Below are 23,846 nucleotides of genomic sequence, written 5' to 3'. Positions count from 1 at the left end.
AGAGGCACTCCGTCCGCTCTTTAATAGAAGCGCTTCATCCCCCACACCCACTTCCGATACAGTGTACAGACTCCGGCCCCACTCAACTCCGAGACATTCCACCACTCCAAACCTCCCCTCTTCGCGCTGGCGCTCCTCGTCCCCTCTTCGCGCTGGCGCTCCTCGTCCCCTCTTCGCGCTGGCGCTCCTCGTCCCCTCTTCGCGCTGGCGCTCCTCGTCCCCTCTTCGCGCTGGCGCTCCTCGTCCCCTCTTCGCGCTGGCGCTCCTCGTCCCCTCTTCGCGCTGGCGCTCCTCGTCCCCTCTTCACGCTGGCACTCTTTATCCCCTCTTCACGCTGGGGCTCCTCATCCCCTCTTCACACTGGCGCCCTTCATGCCGTGTTCCCTCTTCATGCTGGCACACGTCATCCCTTCTTCCATTTGTGCTGGCCAGCTTCTCGCCTCCCTTACCTAGTTCAAATTTCTTGGAGCTCCTGCTGAGCTTCTACTTTTTTTTTTTTGCTGCTGCATGGGACTGAACAACACTGCACACTGTGGAGGGGAATTCCTAAGAAGGGGGAAGACCCTGGGAGCACTGCTAATTCTTGTGTGCATATATGGACACTGCCCTAGAAATGCTTAATGGCCACTGACTGTTGGCAAATTCCCAATCTTGATGAGGCTGCTGGGAGAGGCATAGAATGGATACTTTGCCACAGAGGTAGAGGGAAAATCTGAGGGGCCAAAACCCAGGTCAAATTTGTGCATCTTCTAATAAAACTGACAAAGTTCTGCAGGAGAACGGTGGCAGGATGTGGGGAACACCTAAAGTATGGGGAGAAAAATAACTTCAATATGGGGAGCACAACAGTAAAACATTTTTAAATAAGCTACACTGAACAACACAGCTGTCACATTAGTGCAGTGTGGTATTTTAAGTACATGAACCATACAAATACCTGATGGCTCCCGCTCCAGTGATGTTGGAAATGCACCAGGAAGATGGTTGTCTTGACTTTGCCCCGAAGCAGCCGAGGGTAGATTTCCCAGCATGCCGTCCATCACCTACAGGTATAGGAGGGAAGCAGGGCCTCTGCCCCATCGGCTGAGTCAGGCCTTCCACCGTGTACGAGTCTGAGACAGGAACCGATGGATCCCCTGTGCCATCAGCGTCTCATGCACTTGTCGAAAAATATAATCGGTTGCGCTACCAGCAACAGTCTAGCCTCCCCCTACCCCAGCACCCGCCCCCTACCCCACCACCCGCCCCCACTCCCATCTCTTGAATCTGGCCCAGAGGAGCCAAGTCCCTTCCTCTGACCAGCACTGTCGTCATGCTCGCTCAGCCATGTTCACATCCTGTCAAAAAAAAAGGACGGAACTGCTGCCGTCGTTTGATTGTCTGATTGTTACTCTGATTTGTATGCTTCACTCTGGCATAATATGACAGGTCTAGTTGTAAAATTACCTGGTTTTGTTTACATCAACATCTTGTGACATCCAAGAAGCTGTGTGGTGTATGGTCAAAGGTCACAATCTGCCATGCTTATCTTTTAATGGAGTGTGTGATAAAACCATGCACACCACCCACGAGGAAACCACCCGTAGTCCAAAATCAGTCGCGCCTCAGCAAATCAAGCGACATTCACAATGTCTAACACATTAAAAGATGCAAAGAGTGACTTTCAAACCAGCCATACAAATAGGATGTGTGAAAATATGTACTTAGATTAGGGTAAATGAAAAGAAATGTATGCATATTTTGGTTCATACATGATGACTTACCATAGTGTGCAGTCTCCTCTTTTTTAATCTCACTTCATTGTAGTTGACTGGTCTGCCCATCTGGCTGTTAGATGGAGCAAATGTTTTCCTTTTGCCTGATCGGAGCCCACACGGCTGATGAGTAATCATCCCAGCATGCCCATTGTCGGTGAGAGGTTGCTCCTGGTAACCAGTGCTTTCAGGTTCCACATCGGATAGATTGATTTCTGCGGTGCTGCATTCCCTAGGGTTATTGCTTCTGGCATTTTTCACTGCAATAACAACAGTCTTTGTTAATGTTTTCATTATAAAAAATCTGCAACACTTTATATTGCACAAATGCAGCCTTCCGTTTCATTGATATGCAAAACATCACAGATCAAAATTTGCAAATTCTTAAAATATATGATTGGAGGCCGACACAAAAGAGCTTGGGCTTTATATAAAGGGTAAATACAGTAAAGGTGACTGGAGATATTTTTGTGTAAGAAATTATAGGTACAGAAATTCCCATCAAAAATATTGCAGACTTAGATCATAACATTTCAAACTGTGTATTGCTCCCTCACTGGAGAAGGCAACCAAGGAAGCAAGCATTATATATTGATAGCAATTTAGATATAAAGACATGGAACGCACAATAGTTTAAGTGTTTTCTTGCTACTTGGAGAGAGCCTCATATAAAAAGGCCACTCCATGGAACACTGCTTTAACAAAGTAGACACAAAGTACGCTCGACATCCGCTAGCTGACACTGATCTCAGTATAGTTCATCTGTATACAAAACGGCCATGCAATATGCTCTATGCTTCCATGTTGGTGCTGACTCTGCTGCAATCCTCGGGAGTCAAGATCTCCCCATCCTCCCTCCCAACTACCCCAGCAAGTCCACGACAATGCATCCCTTCTGCAGTATCCAGCAAAATGTCCACTCTCTGGTAAACAAGGCCCTCCCATCCACGACTTCCTCCTGAACCGATAGTATTGACATCCTGAGCCTCATCAAAACCTTACTCAACAAAGATGATTCCGGCACCACCGCCCGCCCCCCCCCCCCCCCCACCCCAAACTGAGGTTGCTTTGCCAGATAAACGTTCCAGCATGTCCCCAAGCCTAATTGCCACGGTAGCAATATAATATTCATCTTCAGATTTATATTCCTCTGGCATCTTTTCCTCACTTAAACACCTCATTCTTTTTCACCCTTTCCACCTCTCAAGCTCCTTATTTTATATGCCCCCTATCCCCAAGTCCTACAATGCCTTGCCTGATTAAATCTGTTCCTTTCTGTCCCCAGCTAGTCTTTGCACTAACAACTCCTCAGCCTCAGTAACCTGCTCCTCGCTTCCAAACTGTCTGCCTTCCTTTTCTGGCTCAACCTCAGCCTATGCATAAACTCTTCCATCCACAGTCTTTTATTGGGCTACCTTCTATCATGTTATCATCTCTTTTCCTATACACCTACCGCGCCCCGCCCCCCCCCCCCCCCACCAACCTCGTGGTCCTCCTCCCTTTCTTTACACTACTGGAAAAGAACTATCCCCAGATATCCTCACCAGTGCCTGTCTCAACTACTAACTCACTCTCCTCTGGGGTGACACCTACACAGGCACTGGCACCTCCAGCAACCAGCTCAATAGCTGCCTTGACCCCCCTTTCAATGCCCTCATCTCCACGCGATCTCAAATGGTCATCCACCCCCATTACTCTCCCTGGTACAACAATCACCTCTGTTTAATTGTATCAGATGCCTACCAGGATGGTAGAAGGAGAACTAGATGGGACTCTTCTAGCAATTCCTATGTAAAATTCGTTAGGCAGAGCACAGGCATCTTGCGACTGCCTGGCTGTCCACTGCCCGATAGCATGATCACCTCAAGCACTGCATCTACCTCTTCTGGCCAAATCCTCTTATAACTCCAGGGAAAGGGCAACCGCAATGTCCTCTGTGCCATCACTAACTGCCTCCTCCAGTCTCCCTCCATCAAACCCTGCACTCTCACCTCTGATTATAGGTCTGAGAAGCTTGTTGACGTCTTTGTTTCCATCCATTTGACTGCCTCTGGCATCTGTTCCTCACTTAAACACCTCATTCTTTATCACCCTTTCCACCTCTCAGGCTCCTTATTGTATATGCCCACTATCCCCAAGCACTACAATGCCTTCCCTGATGAAATCTGTTCCTTTCATCCATTTGACTGCCTCTGCCTTTCTACTATCTCCTGCTTTCTCTTCTAACTCCTCTCCCAAGTCAGACCCTCTACATTCTACAGCTTGTCCCCAATCTCTACCCAGCCCTCCAACTCTACTTCTTTACTGACATCAAGGATATGCTCTTTCGACCAGCTTCCAAAAACGCACACATCCATCCAGCTTTTCCTGCTCAGCCCCATGATCCCAAATGTTTTAGCGGAGGGATATTGCGGCTCATCCAAGAGAGGATGTTGACCAAGCAGTCTGATAGCAGAGATACCGTGGAAGGATCAAGAGAGGTGATGGAAATAGTCGCAACCCATCTGTAATATTTGCATACTGATTTATCATTGGCCCGCAGGCATCTGTAAGGAATACCTATTATATTCACATGTGATCACATGCTGAGTTGTCATTGGCCTGCAGGCATCTGTAAGGATTGCTATTGTTTCGAAGACCCAGGGGGTCCTGACTCCATCTTGTCCACATGGTGCGGTACTGCTGTGAGTCAGATCAGACCTGATGTTTCATTAAAAGAGTTTAAACTATAATACTCCGTTGTCCTGCAATTTATTATTTTTGTACAAAAAGTGTGCAAAACAAGACATGGTGTCAGAACAGGGATTTGAAATGGACATCGTTGGAGCTCCCTTACCCCGAATGAATTGGGAATCTTTGAACTTACCTCGAGAATGGAGCAAGTTCAAGCAACACGTGGAGTTGATGTTTTCGGGTCCTCTGAAAAGCAAAGGGGAGGAAGAAAGATGCAGCTACCTACTCGTGGATCGGAGAAAAAGGGAGAGACATTTTTAACACATGGTCTCTCACCGCAGATGAAGCAAAGGTACTGAAAAGTTATTTTGACCGTTTTGAATCATATGTGATGCCCAAGACAAATACGATATTCGCTAGGTACAAGTTTCAGGAGAAAGTACAAGGAGCTAGTGAGTCGTTTGAACAGTTCATGACTGAGTTAAAACTGCTGGTAAAAGACTGTGTATATGCAGATAAAGATGAGATGGTCAGAGACCGCATCGTGTTTGGAATACATTCAGCTAAAGTGAGAGAGAAACTTCTGAATGTTGGGTCCGGGCTAATGCTGGACAAAGCTATGGACATAGCTAGATCGCACGAGATAGCCCAAGCACAGTTGAAAACCATAACCAGCGCCACGAGCAGCTCGAGTGAACAGACAGTGCATGCAGTTAATAGACACACACCAAAGAACACTGCCCAGAGAGCGTGTTTCAGAACATAAAAAACAGCGAGAGTTCTAAAAATGGGCGACACAGACATAAAACGCTTCAAAAACTGTGGATATTGTGGAAACAACTGGCATGGAGAAAAGGAGTACTGCCCTGCCAAAGGAAGGCAATGTACTAAATGTGGTAAACGGAACCACTTTGCTAAAGTTTGCAGGACTGTTTTCGGAATAGCAGTACACACAGTGAGTGACAGCCAAATGCCAGATAGAGAGCCAAATGCAGAGGAACTGTTTATTGATTCTGTGTCACAGAAAAAACAGATTTCAGAGACTGAGCAAGCTTTTGCCGATATTGAGATAGGAAAACAGGGCAAAGAGCTTAAGTTTAAACTAGACACTGGATCTCAGGTTAACGTAATTCCTCTGAGTATCACAGCTTGAAGGATGAGTGTGAGCTACAGCCCACCTCACGCAGACTGACCGGCTATGGAGGTGAGCAGCTCATTGTAAAAGGCACATGCGTGATGAAATGCAAGTACAAAGAAAGCGACATGATGTTGGACTTTTACATTATTGACACTCAAGCACCTCCAGTGCTAGGTCTAAAGGCATGTTTAGACATGGACCTCATCAAGCTAGTGCGATCATTGACAGCACTAGTTGATAAGCAGACAGTCATGGAGGAGTTTGCTGACGTTTTCAAAGGAATCAGACTATTCCCAGGTGAATGCACTATTCACCTTGACCCAGCAGCAACCCCTGTGGTTTGCCCACCGAGAAGGATACCCCTTGCTCTACGTAGTCGCCTGAAGGAGGAGCTGCAGAGCATGGAGAATACAGAAATCATCGTCCGGGAAACAGAACCGACAGAGTGGATCAACGCGTTAGTAGTGGTTGAGAAACCACGTACAGGCAAGCTCAGAGTCTGTCTCGACCCCAGAGATTTGAACAAGGCTATCAAACGCCCTCACTACCCTCTACCAACGCTAGATGACATCACACCCAAGCTAGTGGGAGCACGTTACTTCAGTGTAATGGACGCACGATCAGGATACTGGACTATCAAGCTCACGGAAGAGTCATCTAAGCTAACAACGTTCAACACACCATTTGGACGCTACCAATTTCTGCGTTTACCATTTGGTCTTATCTCAGCTCAGGATGAATTCCAGCGGAAGATCGACGAAACCTATGAAGGCCTCAACGGAGTAGTCGCAATCGTAGATGACATCCTCATCTATGGCAGGAATAGAGAGGAACATGACAGGAACCTCCGTGCGATGCTACAAAGATCACGGGAGAAAGGTATCCGGCTCAACCCCGAGAAAAGCATAATCGGATCCACCGAGATCAGTTATTTCGGGCATCGCCTCTCAACTGATGGCATTAAGCCGGATCCAGAGAAAATCTCCGCCATCAAGAAGATGGAGCCGCCGAAGAACCGCGTAGAGCTAGAGACAGTACTAGGCATGGTTAACTACTTAGCCAAGTTTGCCCCGAGTCTCTCCGAAATCAACGCACCCATGCGTCAGTTGCTCAAACAATCCAATGAGTTCCTGTGGGACAAACAACATGACACAGCATTTCAGAAAATGAAAGACCTAATCACCAGAGAACCAGGACCAGTTTTTGCCTACTTCGACCCCAACAAAGAGCTCAGACTACAAGTGGACGCGTCAAAGTATGGACTAGGTGCAGTATTACCGCAAGAAGGAAAGCCCATCGGCTACGCTTCCAGATCTCTCTCAGACAGTGAAATCAACTATGCTCAAATCGAGAAAGAGCAATATGCAATTCTGTTTGGATGTAAGCGTTTCCACCAGTACGTCTATGACCGACAAGTCATTGTGGAATCCGACCACAAGCCCGAGTCAATCATGAGGAAACCACTAGCCGCAGCCCCACCAAGGCTACAGAGAATGATCCTTCAGCTACAGAAGTACAACTTCACAATCATTCACCGTCCAGGCAAAGACATTCCTGTCGCAGACACGCTCTCCAGAAAGTCTCTTAGCTACCAGGACAGCAGCCTCAATGAAGGCATGGATGTGCAGGTGCACATGGTGTACAACAGCTTACCTGTGAGTGACTCAAAACTGAAGGAGATCCGAGCAGGAACAGAGAAAGATGCACAACTCACACTGCTGAGCAAAGTCATACATGAAGGATGGCCTATGGAAAGGAGGAAATGCCCTCAGAGCATATCTGAATTCTGGAACCAGAGACGAACTGTCACAAATCAACGGAATCGTCTTCAAAGGGGAGAAAATCATCATTCCTACCAGTCTCAAAGAGATGTTGACAAAATTTCATGCTGGACATATGGGCATGGAAAAATGCAAACAAAGAGCACATGACATTATGTTTTGGCCCGGAATGTGCAAACACATTGAGGACATTGTTGGAAAATGTTCCATTTGTCTAGAATGCCGCCCATCAAATGCCAAAGAGCCCATGATACCTCACCGTATCCCAGACAGGCCCTGGCAGGTCGCGGCAACGGATCTTTTCCAATGGAACAACGAGGACTACATAGTGACTGTTGATTACTACAGCAGGTTTTTTGAATTGGACAAGCTTCACAGCACCACATCTGCAGCTGTGATCCACAAGCTAAAGGCAGCCTTTGCCAGGCATGGCATGGTAGAGACTTTAGTCTCAGACAATGGCCCCCAATACAAATCAAATGATTTCGAGTCGTTTGCCAAGGCATGGGATTTCACACATGTCACATCAAGCCCACATTACCCTCAAAGTAATGGACTTGCTGAAACAACTGGCCAGATTGCAAAAACGCTCATGGACAAAGCCAAAGCGGACAAAAGAGACCCCTACATCAGTCTCGAGTACCGCAACATTCCGGTTGACAACTTCAAGTCACCAGCACAGCTGTTGATGAGCCGCAGACTTCGCTCAATCCTTCCAAGCACCAACCAGCAGCTGCAGCCAGAGGTCGTCAGCTGCAAGCAAGTGCATGCAAAACGTGTACAGAGACAGCAACACCAAAAGAGATACTATGACAGGTCAGCTAGACTACTGCCGCCGCTGCACAATGGAGAATCCGTCAGAATCCAGGAGCATGACTACTGGAAGCCAGCAGTCATCATCCAGCCAGCTGACACTGAGCGATCGTATCACGTCCGCACCCCAGAAGGACAGGTGTACCACTGCAATCGCAGGCACCTCCTGAACACCAAGGAACAACACCGTCATTCCGACGAGAGGATCAGTTCAATAGAGTGTGATGAACAGAGCAATACGCAAAACACATCATACTTACCTGAACCTAAACCTGAACCTGATTTGTTGACCGATTCAGGAGCATGCTCAGTTCCATACCACACAAGGTTGGGACGAGAGGTCAAGCCTAGAGTTATCCTTGACTTGTGAACTGCCAAAGGGTGTAGGCGGATCGCTGCCCTAAAAAAACTGTACATCGTTATTGAAACGTTGAGATGTTTTCAGTGCTAGTTAAATGTTGAGTTTACTTGTATGTTGATGCTACTGAGAACATTATGTCGAAGGTTCAAAAGTAATGCATAACATTTTTCTTTTAAAAGAAAGGGGATGTAACATTTGCATATTGATTTATCATTGGCCTGCAGGCATCTGTAAGGAATACCTATTATATTCACATGTGATCACATGCTGAGTTGTCATTGGCCTGCAGGCATCTGTAAGGACTGCTATTGTTTAGAAGACCCAGGGGGTCCTAACTCCATCTTGTTCACATGGTGCTGTACTGCTGTGAGTCAGATCAGACCTGATGTTTCATTAAAAGAGTTTAAACTGTAATACTCCGTTGTCCTGCAATTTATTATTTTTGTACAAAGTGTGCAAAACAAGACACCATCCACGTGGAGGATTTAGCTGATAGTCAGTAAAGGTGGGAAGAGTGAGAGATAGTTCAGGGTGGGTGGAATGAAAAGCAAGATTTCACAGAAAAACAAACCGCACTGCAGAATGTGATCCCAAAACACTAATAAAAATTCTGAAATCCAAAGTAGTAAAAGAGAACTGAACGTATTCAGTCACTTGAAGCAGTGGCCTTGGTCACAGAACTTTATTCAGTGCAGCTTTTCACATGTCCTTTGTTATTAACAGTGACTCCACTTCAAAAGTACTTCACTGACTGTAAAGCACTTTGAGACGTTCGGTGGTCGTGAAAGGCACTATATAAATGCAAGTCTTTCTTTCTTTGTTTTATCTGCCTTTTTGGGGTTATTTCAGGGTTTTTTTTTTTTAAAAAGCTATTCAGCGCAGTTTTGCAGGTTGGCATGCACGCTTACACAGAGGGAGTCTCTCACGACAAAGAAAAAAAATGTAGGGACTTGCACAAAAACGACAAAGTGTCAGCTGATACAACCTGAAGCTATTCCAGGCAGAGACCAGCTAATTTCCACTTTCACTGTGTAAATGTGTGCACTGCTGACATCTAGAGGCTCAGACCAGTACACCCCAAGATTCTACCCCCCCTCCCCGCCCCAGCCCACTCGTTTACAGTGACTGAAGAAGTGGAAATTCTGTTTTTATTACATGAGATTATGGGATTTTTTTTTAACCAGTGGCTTTGGAGATTGAATTCTGTGATCCTTTCGACTTTTGCCATGATAATCTGCGGCCATGGTAGTAACGCTTTTTTTTTAAAAAGGGAAAATTCTCATCCCTGAGCATTGTAAATAACAGCTTCCGAGTATTGGCCTAATGGTTTGGAGAATTTGTAGTTATGTGATGTTGACAGTATCTGAGCCTGTTGTATACTCTGGAAAACAGAGCAGCCATCTTGGAAAATCACCAGCTGGGCGATAGTTAATTCAGCTTTGCAGACTCTTATTGTTATGATTTAGCCATTGTAATTTTTTTGTCATATGTCATTGATTTATGTGTTTTTAATTACTACTGTCTTTTTTTTCAAAGTTTACTTTCCTATTTAATTGAACATAGAAGCTTCACTTTTCTTTTTAAACACCAGCATTCTTCCTTTCATGTGTACCACAGTCGAGTCTCCCTTCAGATGATAGAACCGCTAATACAATGTTGCTTTTCCACTGACAGGCAATAGAGGCAGCTTATAATAAAGTCCCAGCCAAAATGAACTGAACATTTGCAGACCCGCAATTCATAGTGAGCCTAAAATTGCTGTGCTGGGATTCATCCAATAATGCTGGAACTGTCACTGACAGTCTGCATTTCTCAAGACCAGAGTCTAGGCTCCATGGTGCTATATAACTAATGAGTGTGGATCTCCTCTAACTACAATAGTTATACAAACAGTCTGTCTGCAATGAAATACAGTATAGTATGTACAAATAATGCAAACAATTAAAAGAGCTGCTGGATAAACTCTGGCTTTAGGCCAACTGCAGTTTCTCAAAGTATAGTGATGGCTATTGATGAGGAAGTAAATGGGTTGTTATGACAGAATAAGGGGAAGCATGTCACAGGAAAACAAAAAGTGAGCACACCAGTTGGATGCACTGAAAGGCAGAGCAGTAATGCCACAAGGAACACTCTAATTTAAATCCTGTGAATCACTTGATATTGCAGGCCACTGCTTGAGATGAGAAATTATACTGTGACGTAGCAAGCATTAACTTGGAACGAAATACAAAGCAGTGGTTTTCTCCACTTACTCGCAGATTTTCAGCTTCACATAGCATTCAGAAGCATCCCATGCCTCTAATGCTTCGATAGCCACTAGGAGGTACAGGAAACTCTTGTTTAAACGGCACCTAAATATCCGGAATTCTCTATTAACCAGCAAAATTCATACTCCGAAAACAACACCTCAATAACCGGAAATGTTGCCGAGTCCGAGTCTCCCGTGGTGGCCGAGTTAGTCGGTGGGGGTAGTTCTCCAAACTGCCACTACTCGGCTTCTTGGTGCTGTCGGAAGTCCGAACACCTCAATAACAGGAATCTGACTCTCCCGTGCTGCTGGTAGTCTCTTCTGCTCCGCCATTTTTCTGTTTACAGTATAAGTTTTGTTTTACTGTTAAGTAATTAAAGAGTTATGGATTACCCTCAATTGGCAGTACTGTACTTAATCAAGCATCTTCCACCATCCATTTAACACAACATTCTGTAGGTGAGTACCTAATTACTGTATACTACACATTTCTTGATTTTTTAATTTTTGTTTGTTAAAAATAGCCTCGGTAGATAACCCTCTCTGTCATCCGGAATTTTTAATCAACTGGCACCATCCCGGTCCCGATACCAAAGAGTTTCCTGTATGTGCGAAAGTACCCTCCATGCATGCTTACCATCTCCTTTAAGATCTGAAAGAAGCCAGCCTGCGCTGAATAGTCACTGTGATAAATATTAACCAGTTAAACCAACTAATCCAAGGGATTTCTTAAAACTGGGTGCAAAATAAAATAATAAAGCCAAGAAATTTGGGTGCAAACACAACCCAGAGATGAGGAGGCCCAGAGGTAGCCCTGATCAATGCAAAATATAAAACTCTATCTCACTTGCATAGAACCAGCTTAATTATTAAAAATAGCACTAAAGGTGAGGGTCCCGGTACTAGAAATAACTGTAGATATTTCAGCACCACTATTTAATAAATGCTACACTTTTTAACTGGCAAAATTACTATGCTAGGATTAATAACTGTAATGCCATGGCATTTGTTTATTTACCAGGAAAAACAGAGTTTATCCTAAACTTTGTAATGATCAGTAACATGTCATTCTAGAATGGTACACTAGGTGGAGCTGTATGTTTAGTAGTGGGCTACCCACAAGGCAGTAGTCAAGATGGATGCTGTATACTAGTCCACATGGCTGAATAAATGACTAGCTCAAGCTAGCTGTTCATAATGAAAACGTCTATTTATTTATGAACATAACATGGTACCAGGATTGGTAATATCTGCTGAATATTGTGAAATGCGACATGGAGAATTTGAAGCCACCGGAGGGTTTGAAACTCACGGGGAATGTCGACTGCAATTGGCGGACTTTCAAACAACAATTCGAACTCTACATTGCTGCCATCGGGTTCGGTACGATGCCAGACGCAAGGAAAATAGCGTTGCTGCTCATGGTTGCAGGCCCGCAGGCGATAGAGGTATTTAATACGTTTGTATTTGATCAAGAGGAGGACAGAGGAAAAAATGGACGATGTGCTAAAGAAGGTTGATACACATTGTTCTCCCAAAAAGAACGAGACCTATGAGAGGTACGTGTTCCGTTCACGGACACAGCAGCAAAATGAGACTTTTGATAGCTTTGTGACCGATCTGAAACTGAAAGCACAGACATGTAATTTCTCTGAACTGAAATCATCCATGATTCGTGACCAGATTGTGTTTGGTATTCATGATAAAAAGGTCAGGGAACGTCTGTTGAGAGAAACCGAACTAACATTGGAGAATGCTGTGAAAATATGCCATGCCAGTGAGCTAGCTCAACAGCACGCAAAGACTTTCAGTGAAATTAATAATAATGCGACTGTAATAAGTGATAGTGCTGCTGTCGGTGCTGTGTCCTACAAGGGGAAGAAACATGGGCAGAACAGAAATGCAAAGCAATCGGAGGATGGAATTTTTAATTGTAAACGCTGTGGTTACCAGCACCAGTCAAGACAATGCCCAGTGTTTGGAAAAATGTGCACAAAATGTAATGGAAAGAATCACTTTGCCAAACAATGCTTTTCAAAAGTAAAAACAAAGAAAGGGCAACAAGTCAATGTGATTGAGGACACTGATTTAAGTGAGACATTTTTTGTAGGAATGGTGTCATGTGGCAATATAGAAAAGGATACAGAAAATGTGCAGCCCTCAGGAATGGACAATGCTGAACATAAAGTTAATGCAGTAAAAGAGGACAAATGGATGATGCCACTACAGGTAAATGGAGCATTAGTTACATTGAAACTAGACACTGGGGCAAAAGCAAACTTAATCAGTATGAGTGACATTAAAAATATGAAAGAAAAGCCCAAAATACAGAAAAAGTCAGTACTACTGAAGAACTATAATGGACAGAAAATAGATAACTTAGGTGTATGTAGACTTAAAGTGACAGTCAACGACAAAGTGCATCATCTCATGTTTTCTGTTGTGGCTGAAGGACTTGATTCACTACTAGGTGACAAAGCTTGTGAGGACTTAGAACTGGTCAAGAGAGTCTACCGTATAAACTGTGCCATAAGCAGACCAGATGACTCAGTGGATTCTGTAGTGAGTAATTTCCAGGATGTGTTTAAAGGATTTGGAGTTCTACCATTCACTTACAGGATCCAGCTAAAGCAGGATGCTCAGCCAGTGGTACATGCTCCACGGAGAGTTCCAGCACCCCTGCGTGACCGGCTCAAGAAAGAACTGGACAGAATGACCACACTAGGAGTCATCAGGAAAGTCGAAGAGCCAACAGACTGGGTTAATTCCATGGTATGTGTAAAGAAAAAGATGATCTAAGAGTATGCATGGATCCAAAGGACTTAAATGCAAACATAAAACGTGAACACTACCAGATTCCCAAGCGAGAAGAAATCACCAGTGAAATGTCAGGTGCCAGATACTTCACAAAGCTCGATGCCTCACAAGGATTTTGGCAACTAAAACTGGATGAAGAGAGCACCAAATACTGTACCTTCAACACACCATTTGGCAGGTATTGTTTCCTCAGAATGCCTTTCGGGATAATATCTGCATCTGAAATCTTTCATACAGCGATGGAACACATAATTGAAGGTCTGGAAGGAGTTCGGGTCTATGTTGATGACATCATCATCTGGGGCTCCACACTGAAAGAACACAATGAGAGACTGACTAAAGTGCTACAGAGCATACGCCGGAATGGACTGAAGCTCAACAAAGCCAAGTGTCAGTTTGGCGTCCAGGAAGTCACTTTCCTAGGAGATAATCTATCTGGTAAAGGAAGAGAGCCAGATATGGAAAAAGTAAACGCCATACTCAAAATGCCCCGACCCACTGACAAAAAAGGAGTGCTTCGCATCATGGGGATGATAAACTTCATTGGAAAGTTAATTCCTAACTTGTCAGCCAAGACAGCCTGTCTGCGAGACCTGCTACGTAAAACAAATGAGTTCGCATGGACAGAAAGACATGACCAAGAGTGGATGAACCTCAAAAGAGTGCTGACAACCACACCTGTACTCACCTTCTTTGGCCCAACAAAGAGAATCAAATTGTCAACAGATGCATCAAAAGATGTCCTAGGCGCGGTCTTGCTACAAGCAGAGGGTGAAGATTGGAAGCTTGTTGCCTATGCCTCCAGGTCTATGACTGATTCTGAGTGTCGATACGCCCAGATTGAAAAGGAATGTCTAGGCTTGGTAGTTGGACTAGAAAAGTTCCATGGCTACATATATGGACTTCCCACCTTCACAGTTGAGACAGACCACTGCCCACTGGTTGCCATCATAAAAAAAAATCTGAATGAGATGTCTCCAAGGATTCAATGACTCATGATGAAGCTGCAAAGATATGACTTTGAACTGATCTACACACCAGGCAAACACATAGTGTTAGCAGATGCACTATCCCGAGCACCCACAATGAGTCATGTGAGCTCTACTGAGGAAGACGTGGATGTTCATGTGAGTATGGTCACTGCTGCGCTGCCCGTGTCAGACACAAAATCAAAGCAAATAGCAGAAGAAACAGTAAAAGATACAGTGTTACAAACAGTAATAGAGAACATTCATCATGGTTGGCCAAAAGGTTCCTGTCCAAAGTACTATCACACCAGGTCAGAGTTGAGTGTCGCAAGTGGACTATTACTAAAACAGAACAGAATAGTCATTCCACAGGCTCTACGTCAAGACATGCGCAAAAGGATTCATGGGGGACACCTCGGAATTGAAAAATGCAAAAGGAGAGCAAGAGACACTGTTTATTGGCCTGGCATAAATAAGGACATTGAGAACATGATAGGCATATGTGAGACATGTCAGAAACACCAAAACAAACAAGCAAAGGAACCAATGATAGTAGCTGACTTACCAACAGCGCCATGGCAAAAGGTTGGTATGGACCTCTTTCATTTGAATGGTAAAGACTATCTAATAGTGATTGACTACTATTCTAACTATCCTGAGATGGCGCTGCTCTCAAGCACATCAGCAAGCAGTGTGATAATGCATGTTAAATCCATCTTCGCCAGACATGGAATTCCCAGGATTGCCATTAGCGACAATGGTCCGTGCTTCAACTGTAAGGAGTGGCAACAGTTTGCAGCACATTATGACTTTCAACACATCACATCCAGTCCTCTGTATGCTCAGTCGAATAGTAAGGCAGAGAAAGGTGTTCAAGTTCTCAAACAGCTACTGAAGAAAGCAACAGAAAGCAAGTCTGATCCTTATCTCGCCCTGCCGAGCCTCCCCTTTAGACTCTGGTTCTTCACCTGCTGAACTCCTAATGGGTCGCAAGTTGCGCACCACGCTACCCTGCTGTGCAAAAGAAAAGCAGAGTAAGGAACTGAGACAGAGACTTCAACTGTTAAAGCTGAAACAGAAATCAAACTATGACAAGTCATCCAAAACTCTGAAACCATTGACAAGGGATGATGTTGTCAGGATTGAGGATCCAGATGCATGGAACAGGAAAGCTACAGTTCTTGAGGAAGTAGGACCAAGGTCATACACTGTTAGAACTGAGGAAGGACAGATTCTCAGGAGGAACCGCCGTTCCCTCCTGAAAACACAAGAAACTATCAAAGAGCAAATCGATGATAATGCCGCAACTGAATCTTGTGACTCACCACCAGAACAATCTAACACAAACACACATACAGGCTCTCATGAAAACACATCAGACTTACCTGTGCTGAGAAGATCCACACGTGAAGTAAAAAAGCCTGATAGACTTAATCTTTGAGTACAAAGAAAACTATAATAAAAGAATGAAAAGCTTAGAGTTCATAAAGTAAAGCTTTGAAAATGTGTTGACTGTTGTGAAGATGTTTATGTTGTTATGATTGATTGGTATTGATTTTGTTTAACCTCTAAGGAAGGGGGATGTAATGATCAGTAACATGTCATTCTAGAATGGTACACTAGGTGGAGCTGTATGTTTAGTAGTGGGCTACCCACAAGGCAGCAGTCAAGATGGATGCTGTATACTAGTCCACATGGCTGAATAAATGACTAGCTCAAGCTAGCTGTTCATAATGAAAACGTCTATTTATTTATGAACATAACAAACTTGACCAGATTTTAACCACTCGTGCCCTGTCTCAACACCACTGCTTCAAGAATATCACCCATAGCCTCGCTGAGCCTACAAACATTTACCCCTCCTCCACCTGCTGCTAATTTCCCCAAGGCCTCAGGATGCATGTTTATGCAACCTGTCCTCCTCATTTAATCCAAGCCCTGGTATCAGTCTGGTGAATTTGTGCTGTACCCCCTCCAGGGCGAATATATCCTTCCTGAGGTGCGGTGCCCAGAACTGAACCCAGTACTCCAGATGATCACGGCTCTGTACAACTGAAGCATAACATCCTCCCTTTGTAGTCCCTTAAGATAAAGGCCAACATTTTATCAGCCTTTTTGATTAGTGATTTGTGTACATGGATACCCAAATCCCCTTTCGCTTCCACAGTTCCTAATCTCTCGCAATTAAAAAATTATTCTGCTTTGTCTTTCTTGGATCCAAAATGGATGGTCTCACACTTTCCCACTTTGAACTCTGTCTGCCACAGTCATTCCCACTCACTTAATCTGTCAATGTCTGTTTGTTAACTTCCTGTTCCCACCTACACAACTTACTGTGCCTCTTAACTTAGTGTCATCTGCAAACTTTGGTAAACAACTGCATTCCTTCATCCAAATCATTGATATATTTGATTAAAAGCTGAGGCCCCAGTACAGATTCCTGGAGAACACCACTTCTCGTCCTGACAATCAGAGAATGTTCCCTTTATCCCTACTCACTGTCTCCGACCTCCCAACCAATTACCAATCCAGGTTACAAGGGTACCTCAAATTCCATGCACTTTTATATTTGCTAATAATAATCTCTTGTATGGATCCTTATCAAATGCTTTCCAGAAGTCCATATAGACAACATTCACAGACACTAATACAATAGCAAAATACTGCGGATGCTGGAAATCTGAAATAACAACAGAAAACGCTGGAAAAACTCAGCAGGCCAGGCAACATCCATGGAGAGAGAAACAGAGTTAACGTCACAGACACTCCCCTGTTATGACCGCCTCAAAAAATTCTACTAGTCAATTAGTCAGATATGACCTTTCACAAATCCATGAAAACTTTCTTTGATCAACTGATACTTGTCCAAGTGCTCAGTCACTGTCTTTGATGATAGATTCCAGTAACTTCCCTACAATATACCGACAGGTCCGTCCTTGGTTCTCCCTCCCTCTCTTCTTAAATAATGGAGTAACATTTGCAATTTTCCAATCCAAAAGGCACAATTCCCATACTGGAGAGCTTTGGAAAACTATGACTCATGCATCTGCAATTTGCTCACCTATTTCTTTTAAAATCTAGGTTTTGGAGATGTGCCTATCTTAAGTCCCATTATTTGCTCTTTTACCATTTTTTACTTATATTAAATCCCCTAAATCCCTCCCCCACCCCGCCCCAACTTATTTTTAGGTTCCCTTGCACCACTGGCATTTTGTCCTCTTCCTCCATTGTGAAACAGCATACAAAGTATTCATTTTACAAGTCTGCCATTTCCTTATTGCCCATTATAGTCCCACGTGCATCTGTCTTTAATGCGGCCACATTTCCCCTTACCTACTCTTTCAATGAAAAAAAAATTCTGCCCTTGATGTGGCGAAGTTTAATTTCTGTTCGATGTCTCCAGCCTCCCCCTCTCCCATTGCCTCACCCTTGCTGACCAAACCTTCAGCTGCCGAGGCACCAGGCTCTGAAATTCCCTCCTAAACCCCTCAGCCTCTCTACTTCACTTCTCCTCCTGTAACACTCTACTACAAAACCTAACTTTTTATCACTCACCTAATATCTCCTTCTTTGGCTCGGTGGCATTTTATCTTTACTCTGTGGAGTGCCTTCGAATATTTTTCTGTATTAAAAAGGTGCAAGTTGTTACTGTTGGCTATTTAGCGCCAGCACTAAATTTATTCTTGTACTGGTCACTGCAGACCTAAGCCTCTTTCATCCACCCCAGCATTCCCTGTTAGATTGCTATATAAATATAGATGCAGGAGAGGGAAAACAGACACTCCCTGCCTTGCATCACTGCAGTTGCACCTCCTACTTGCTGCAGTGATAAGGCCGTAGACAGCAACGTACCCAGCTCGTCCTCCCAACTGAAGGAGAATGGTCTACGTGCAAGATTCTTGAACAAACAAAAACCAAAACCAGAGAATAAAAAGGTGAAGCTGGAAGGAAACACAGGTTCCCAGCAAATGTTGAGAATTGGATGCAGGGTCACAATTTCTCCAGTTTCCAAGGTACTGAGAGCCACAGTAAGGGGCAAGTTACACCATGCTGCTCTAATGCACGTCATAGCAACCAAATAGAGGGTGATATTTGCAGAGGCCCACGAGAAAGGCCCCATGACAGCCTGGGAAGACTCTAAAGTATCAGACGAAAATAACTAAAAGGGCTAATATTCGCTAGAGCTTAGAAGAATGAGAGGGGATCTCATTGAAACTTATAAAACTCTAACAGGACTAGACAGACTAGATGCAGGAAGGATGTTCCCGATGGCGGGGGAGTCCAGAACCAGGGGTCACAGTCTAAAGATAAGGGGTAAGCCATTTAGGACAGAGATGAGGAGGAATTTCTTCACCCAGAGCGGTGAACCTGTGGAATTCTCTACCACAGAAGACAGTTGAGGCCAATTCATTAAATATATTCAAGAAGGAGTTAGATATATTTCTTAAGGCTAAGGGGATCAAGGGATAGGGGGAGAAAGCAGGGACAGGGTACTGAATTTGGATGATCAGCCGTGATCGCATTGAATGGCGGAGCAGGCTTGAGGGGCCGAATGGCCTACTCCTGCTCCTATCTTCTATGTTTCTATGAGATAAAACTGTTTTATGTATTTTCGTCAATCACACAATAAAATTTAGGGAGGTAAATGTTTGGGAAAGGGCTGGGTCAGAAAGTGTAGGGTAGACATTATTGTTGACCATGTTTATTTTAATTGGGTTAAAGCTAGTGGAGAGAGAGAGAGAGAGATATTTGATACCAGCGTTTTAAGCATTTGGACGATAGCATTGCTGAGAGTATGTTATATTTCGAAATGTGTGAATGGAATTCAGCATTCAAAGAAATAAAGAACAGCTTGTGAGGTTACTTACAGTATACTAGAGTTGCCAAACATCTCCTCTGCTCATCGCTTACTTGTGAAGTTGAAGGAACGTCATTAAGTGAAAGAAGTCGCTGGGGAGTTCCCACATTGTGAATGTCAACTATCTCCGCACCATCAAAAATCAGCGCTTCTATGTCCTCTTCCGTTTTCACTGAAAGGGAAGATTTGGAAACAGTCATTCCAGGTTTTATTTTAAAGTTTAGTCCATTAATCAACTGGAACAAGTTCAATGATGTACCTGGCATAGAATTGTAAGTAAATCAGGCTTAGAAACAAATGGGGGGAAAATTCAGTCGGTTAGCGCCTCAGGTCGCGAAATTGATGTTGTCTTGCGGCGGCGCTAAACACTACCACCACGGTCTCCTGCGCCCGCAGATCGTGACGTCAGGCGAGCGTGCAACGCCCCGGACTGGATATTGAGTCGCACCGGACTGGATATTGAGTCGCACCCTCTGTCTTAGCGCCTGCCTCTAGGAACGACAGGTAGAGAGAAACATTTTCAAGTCGGGAAGGGGCTGGGGGAGCACTATTTAAAGGCGGGTGCTTCCTGCCTTTTCTTGACGGCAAAATTTTTGGTTTTAACGCTGTCCTCAGGTGTTTTGGCCCTCAGCACCACTTTAAAGGCTCCTAAGCGCCGAGCTCTTTCCCTGGGCCTATCCATTAGTGCTTCCAACACTATTGCTTTAGAGGTCTCTCCAGGCCACGATTCAAGGCTGCAATGAGCAGGGAGTGGCTGGCCAGCAAGATGGCCCCTCCCCTTTAAGAACTGGATGGCGCCAGTCTGTCTGGCTTCCATGGTAACTGACATCGCCTGAGCTTCGGTAGCGTTCTGAGGTAGCGCCTCGTTCCCCGATGTTTGCGCCTTAAGAAAGGTGTGTAGCGCCTGATTTAGCGCTTAAATCACCTCCAGGGGCAATAGAGGCGAATTTTGCAGTCGGAGGCGATAATTAGCACTGGGCGCTAAACTTTGCGCCTGGTCGATATTAGCGCCCCAAAATGGGCGATACCCAATTTTTCCCCCATGGAGCTTTCCCCCGTTAAAAGTAAAATGCTACAGCATCTTCAAAATCAATGCTGGGCCTCTCTATCTGAAATCATGATGCCGTCGGACATTGTAAATCAATACTAGGCCCTGACCCTGGAAAGTGGGTTGGGGCTAGTGGCAGAAAGAACAGGCAGGTGCCCCACCAATACTTCGGCACCAATGCGGCAAAGAGGAAATTCAGGGCCATGATCTCACTCAGGCAAGTCACATGTATGGAAATAGAGAAAACAAAAAAATCACACTGTGTGGTTAGGGTGCTCATCGGAGATATATTTATGGGACAGAATAGTCAGCTTTACTATGTGACTGCCCATGTCACATTCAAGCTGGGAGTCTGTACTTGCTGATTGGATGCCATTCCTCACTGATGAGCACCAAACAAAACCATCCCCCCAGCACCCAAAAGAAAAGGAAGAGTTAACTTTCACTCCAGTCCTTTAGACCACCTTGTGACAGGATAAAAATCACACTTCTCAACCTCAAACAATCACCACCCACACAAGTTTGATTGACCTACCATGAGTAGCAAGCATTTATCTAAATGGGCAGAGTGACCAGCAACTATTTTCACAAATATTTTGTATCCGAGTCGGTCTGATCTGGATCACCATTTCTAAAGATGTATAATTACGGATGGAAACGCGCAGAGACAAGCGTATGGACTGCTGTTCACATTTAGACAGCACTGACCACAAGCAGGGTTGAGGCCTCTCTTTGGCAGGCGACAGCAGGCCGAACAAGGTGGAGGCAGGGTCAAGGCAAAGTAGCTACGGGGAATGATTACCAGGGTCAATGCCAATGTGGATTACAGCAGTGGTTAGGGGGTCAGTGACTCTCTCTTGAGTAACAGAATAGTTGATCCAAAAGTTCCAGTTTATAATAAAATAATGTCATGTAAACATTTGTTCACTAAAATGCTACTTTACTTCTTTGACTCGCGAGTGTTACTGTACTGTAGAGCTGATAATGATAACTAGCTTGCCGAGGAATGCTACACTTGGTTGGTGATTCATACAAACTGCTGATAAAAATAGTCACCTTACAACTCCCTGCACCCCAGCCCATTTAATCATTCATAAATTAAACCTAAACACAAACAAGTGAGCACTTCATTTTAAAACATTCTAGCAACGTGCTGCTGCCTCTGGGTGGAATCTGGTAGCAAACTGCCAACATTTAGCATGCCGTGCGTTCAGAGAATTGAGGGAAGTTTTATATTGGATCATTTTGGCACCTTTGGCCCAATATTTCAATGCTCTCCTGGCCAGCCTCCCGTTCACTACTCTCTTGTCACTAGCTGTAATTATACAATTCTAATTGTTTTTAACAGGACAGCTATAAAAGATACAGTACTGCGTTACAAAGCATCACTGGAACAGGCACTCAGGATATAGTAACTCAGGGCAATTCTGAGACAACCATTATAGATTCATGCACTGGACTATTTAATTAACCCAAGTTAAAATGAGAGTTGAAGATAATAAACTGTATATGCTCCCAATATCTGGGGAAGGAGCTTAGGCCCTTTTTGAAAATCAATCTTGGAGGGCCAAATGTTATGGCTTCATTTTCTTTTTAAGTCTTATGCTTCTCACAGTTTCTCATAGCTAATTTGGCCATGTCTGTAGGCTTGAACCCAAGAGTCTTTTACCCTCCAAGAGAAATACCTGGGGCAAATTTTCCTGTTCCTGGGCAAAATGGAACCCCTGGGCTCAGTGAATCCAACGAGCAGGAAATACACTGCAAAAGTACTTAATTGGCTGTAAAGCGCTTTCCTGAAATCGTGAAAGACACAATGGCTCGGATTTTGCAGTCAGTGGCGAACGAACAGTGCCTGCCCTTCATTACACTTACAGCTGCCCACAGACTTTTCGTGAGCTATTTGCGCAGCAACTTACGGCCATTGAGAGTCAGATAAAGAGCGGCGCCCTCTACAGGGGATCTGTGGTGGGTGTGAGCAGCACAAGCAACAGTGTGTCTCTTCAACCAATCAGATTGAAAAATCCTTACTGAGACACGCAGGGCTGGATTTTCATTGAGGAGGCGGGACTACAACTTTCGGGGTTGTAGTCCCGCCTCCATCGAGTTGTAGCCAACCCATGCGATTTTGACTTGATTGACCTTGTTGAGCCCGCCCAGCGGGCTCAGCAGGCCAATTAAGGGCCACCCGGCAACAGGTGACGTCACAGATTGATATTTCATCTGTCAAGACCTTTTGACAGATGAAATATCAGCGTTTGACAGCTGTTTGAAGCTGTCAAGCACTGACAATCTGTACTCTAAGTTAATTCCTTCCTCTCAGGATGATTTAGAGATTTCTCCAGAACAGAAAGCTGAATGCTGCAATTTTTGACAGATCGCAGCCATTCTGCTTTCTGTGCCGATGAGATGAGGGACTCCCGAGACCTGAAGGAAGGAAGGAAGGCTGTAAAGGTAAGTAAAGGTAAGTAAAACTTCTTTAAGCACTTTAAACACACCAAACACACTTACCTCTGCACTCATGCACCCATTACTCACCTGAACACCGGACATCTCGACCCCTCCAAGCCCTTCAGCCTGACGGCCCGCCTCGCTAACTTGGCGTGGTTTGGAGCCGTCGTGAATCCCACAATTCACCAGTGAAAATAGGGATTAGGCTAAAAACTGCCTGTTAACTACCTGTTAACAGGCAGTTAATTGGCACTAATCCCCTTCCCGCCTCGGGGAGGCGGGTCCCAGTGCGGGTCGGATACCCGCCTTTGAAACTGGCATGGAGGCGGGTTGGGGGCGGGATGGGTTCGTGCCCCCCGATTTCGAGATTTTAACCCCCCACACGCCTCCAATCCCGCCTCCACGGCCCAATGAAAATCCTGCCCGCAGAGTCTAAACTAGGAAGTGTAAGTTAGAATACTTAATTCAATGTAAATTCATGTACAGAAAGCAAAATAAAGAAAGGAATAGAAAGATGGGATTAAGAGAGAGATATAAAAAAAAAGATAGAAAGAAAAAGTAAAAACATTTTTATTTTAATTTTTCATTAAAAAAAAAAATCCAACAATTAATATCTGAAGGAATGAGACTCCACACTTGTAAAAGTAAATTTTCAGTGCCAGAGACGTTGTTTGGTAGCAATTAAGACTTACCACACCCTTAAAAATTCTTACACTTGAATGGACCAGCTCTAACTTTTTCTGGTGTGTTTAGTGGGTAACTGGTGGGTAAGTACCACAACTTCACACCCTTCGTGTGTTTGAATGCCGAATCTCTAAACGAGGCACCAGTAGCAAAGGTTGTGGAGGAGCAGAACAAATAAGACAGCAACTTCCAGATTTCTGCGTTTAACTGCAGACGCCGGAAGTTGCTGTCCAATTTACTCAATAACGGTGAGCG

The 23,846-nt window shown here is 44.4% G+C and overlaps 1 protein-coding gene across 4 annotated transcripts in view; it reads right to left on the bottom strand.

Moving 5' to 3' along the window:
• The window catches only part of LOC147107370 (uncharacterized), a 171,929-nt gene that overhangs the window by 103,007 nt on the left and 45,076 nt on the right, over positions 1 to 23,846 (bottom strand). For 2 of the 4 annotated variants that reach the window (XM_086006325.1, XM_086006323.1), the window contains exons 2-3: positions 19,422 to 19,583; positions 1,764 to 2,014 (exon numbers count right to left, since the gene is read on the bottom strand). In XM_086006325.1, coding sequence (XP_085862451.1) covers positions 1,764 to 2,014; positions 19,422 to 19,583 — 413 coding nt within the window. Of the gene's footprint in view, positions 1 to 1,763; positions 2,015 to 18,108; positions 18,176 to 19,421; positions 19,584 to 23,846 lie in introns of those variants that run through there. The other 2 variants (XM_086006324.1, XM_086006326.1) reach the window with 2 other exon arrangements.

The sequence above is a fragment of the Somniosus microcephalus genome, chromosome 14 (genome assembly GCF_052327205.1).
Source record: "Somniosus microcephalus isolate GS21.2 chromosome 14, FLI_Smic_1.0, whole genome shotgun sequence".
NCBI classification, from domain to species: Eukaryota; Metazoa; Chordata; class Chondrichthyes; order Squaliformes; family Somniosidae; genus Somniosus; species Somniosus microcephalus.
This window is presented reverse-complemented; position numbering and strand designations above follow the sequence as displayed.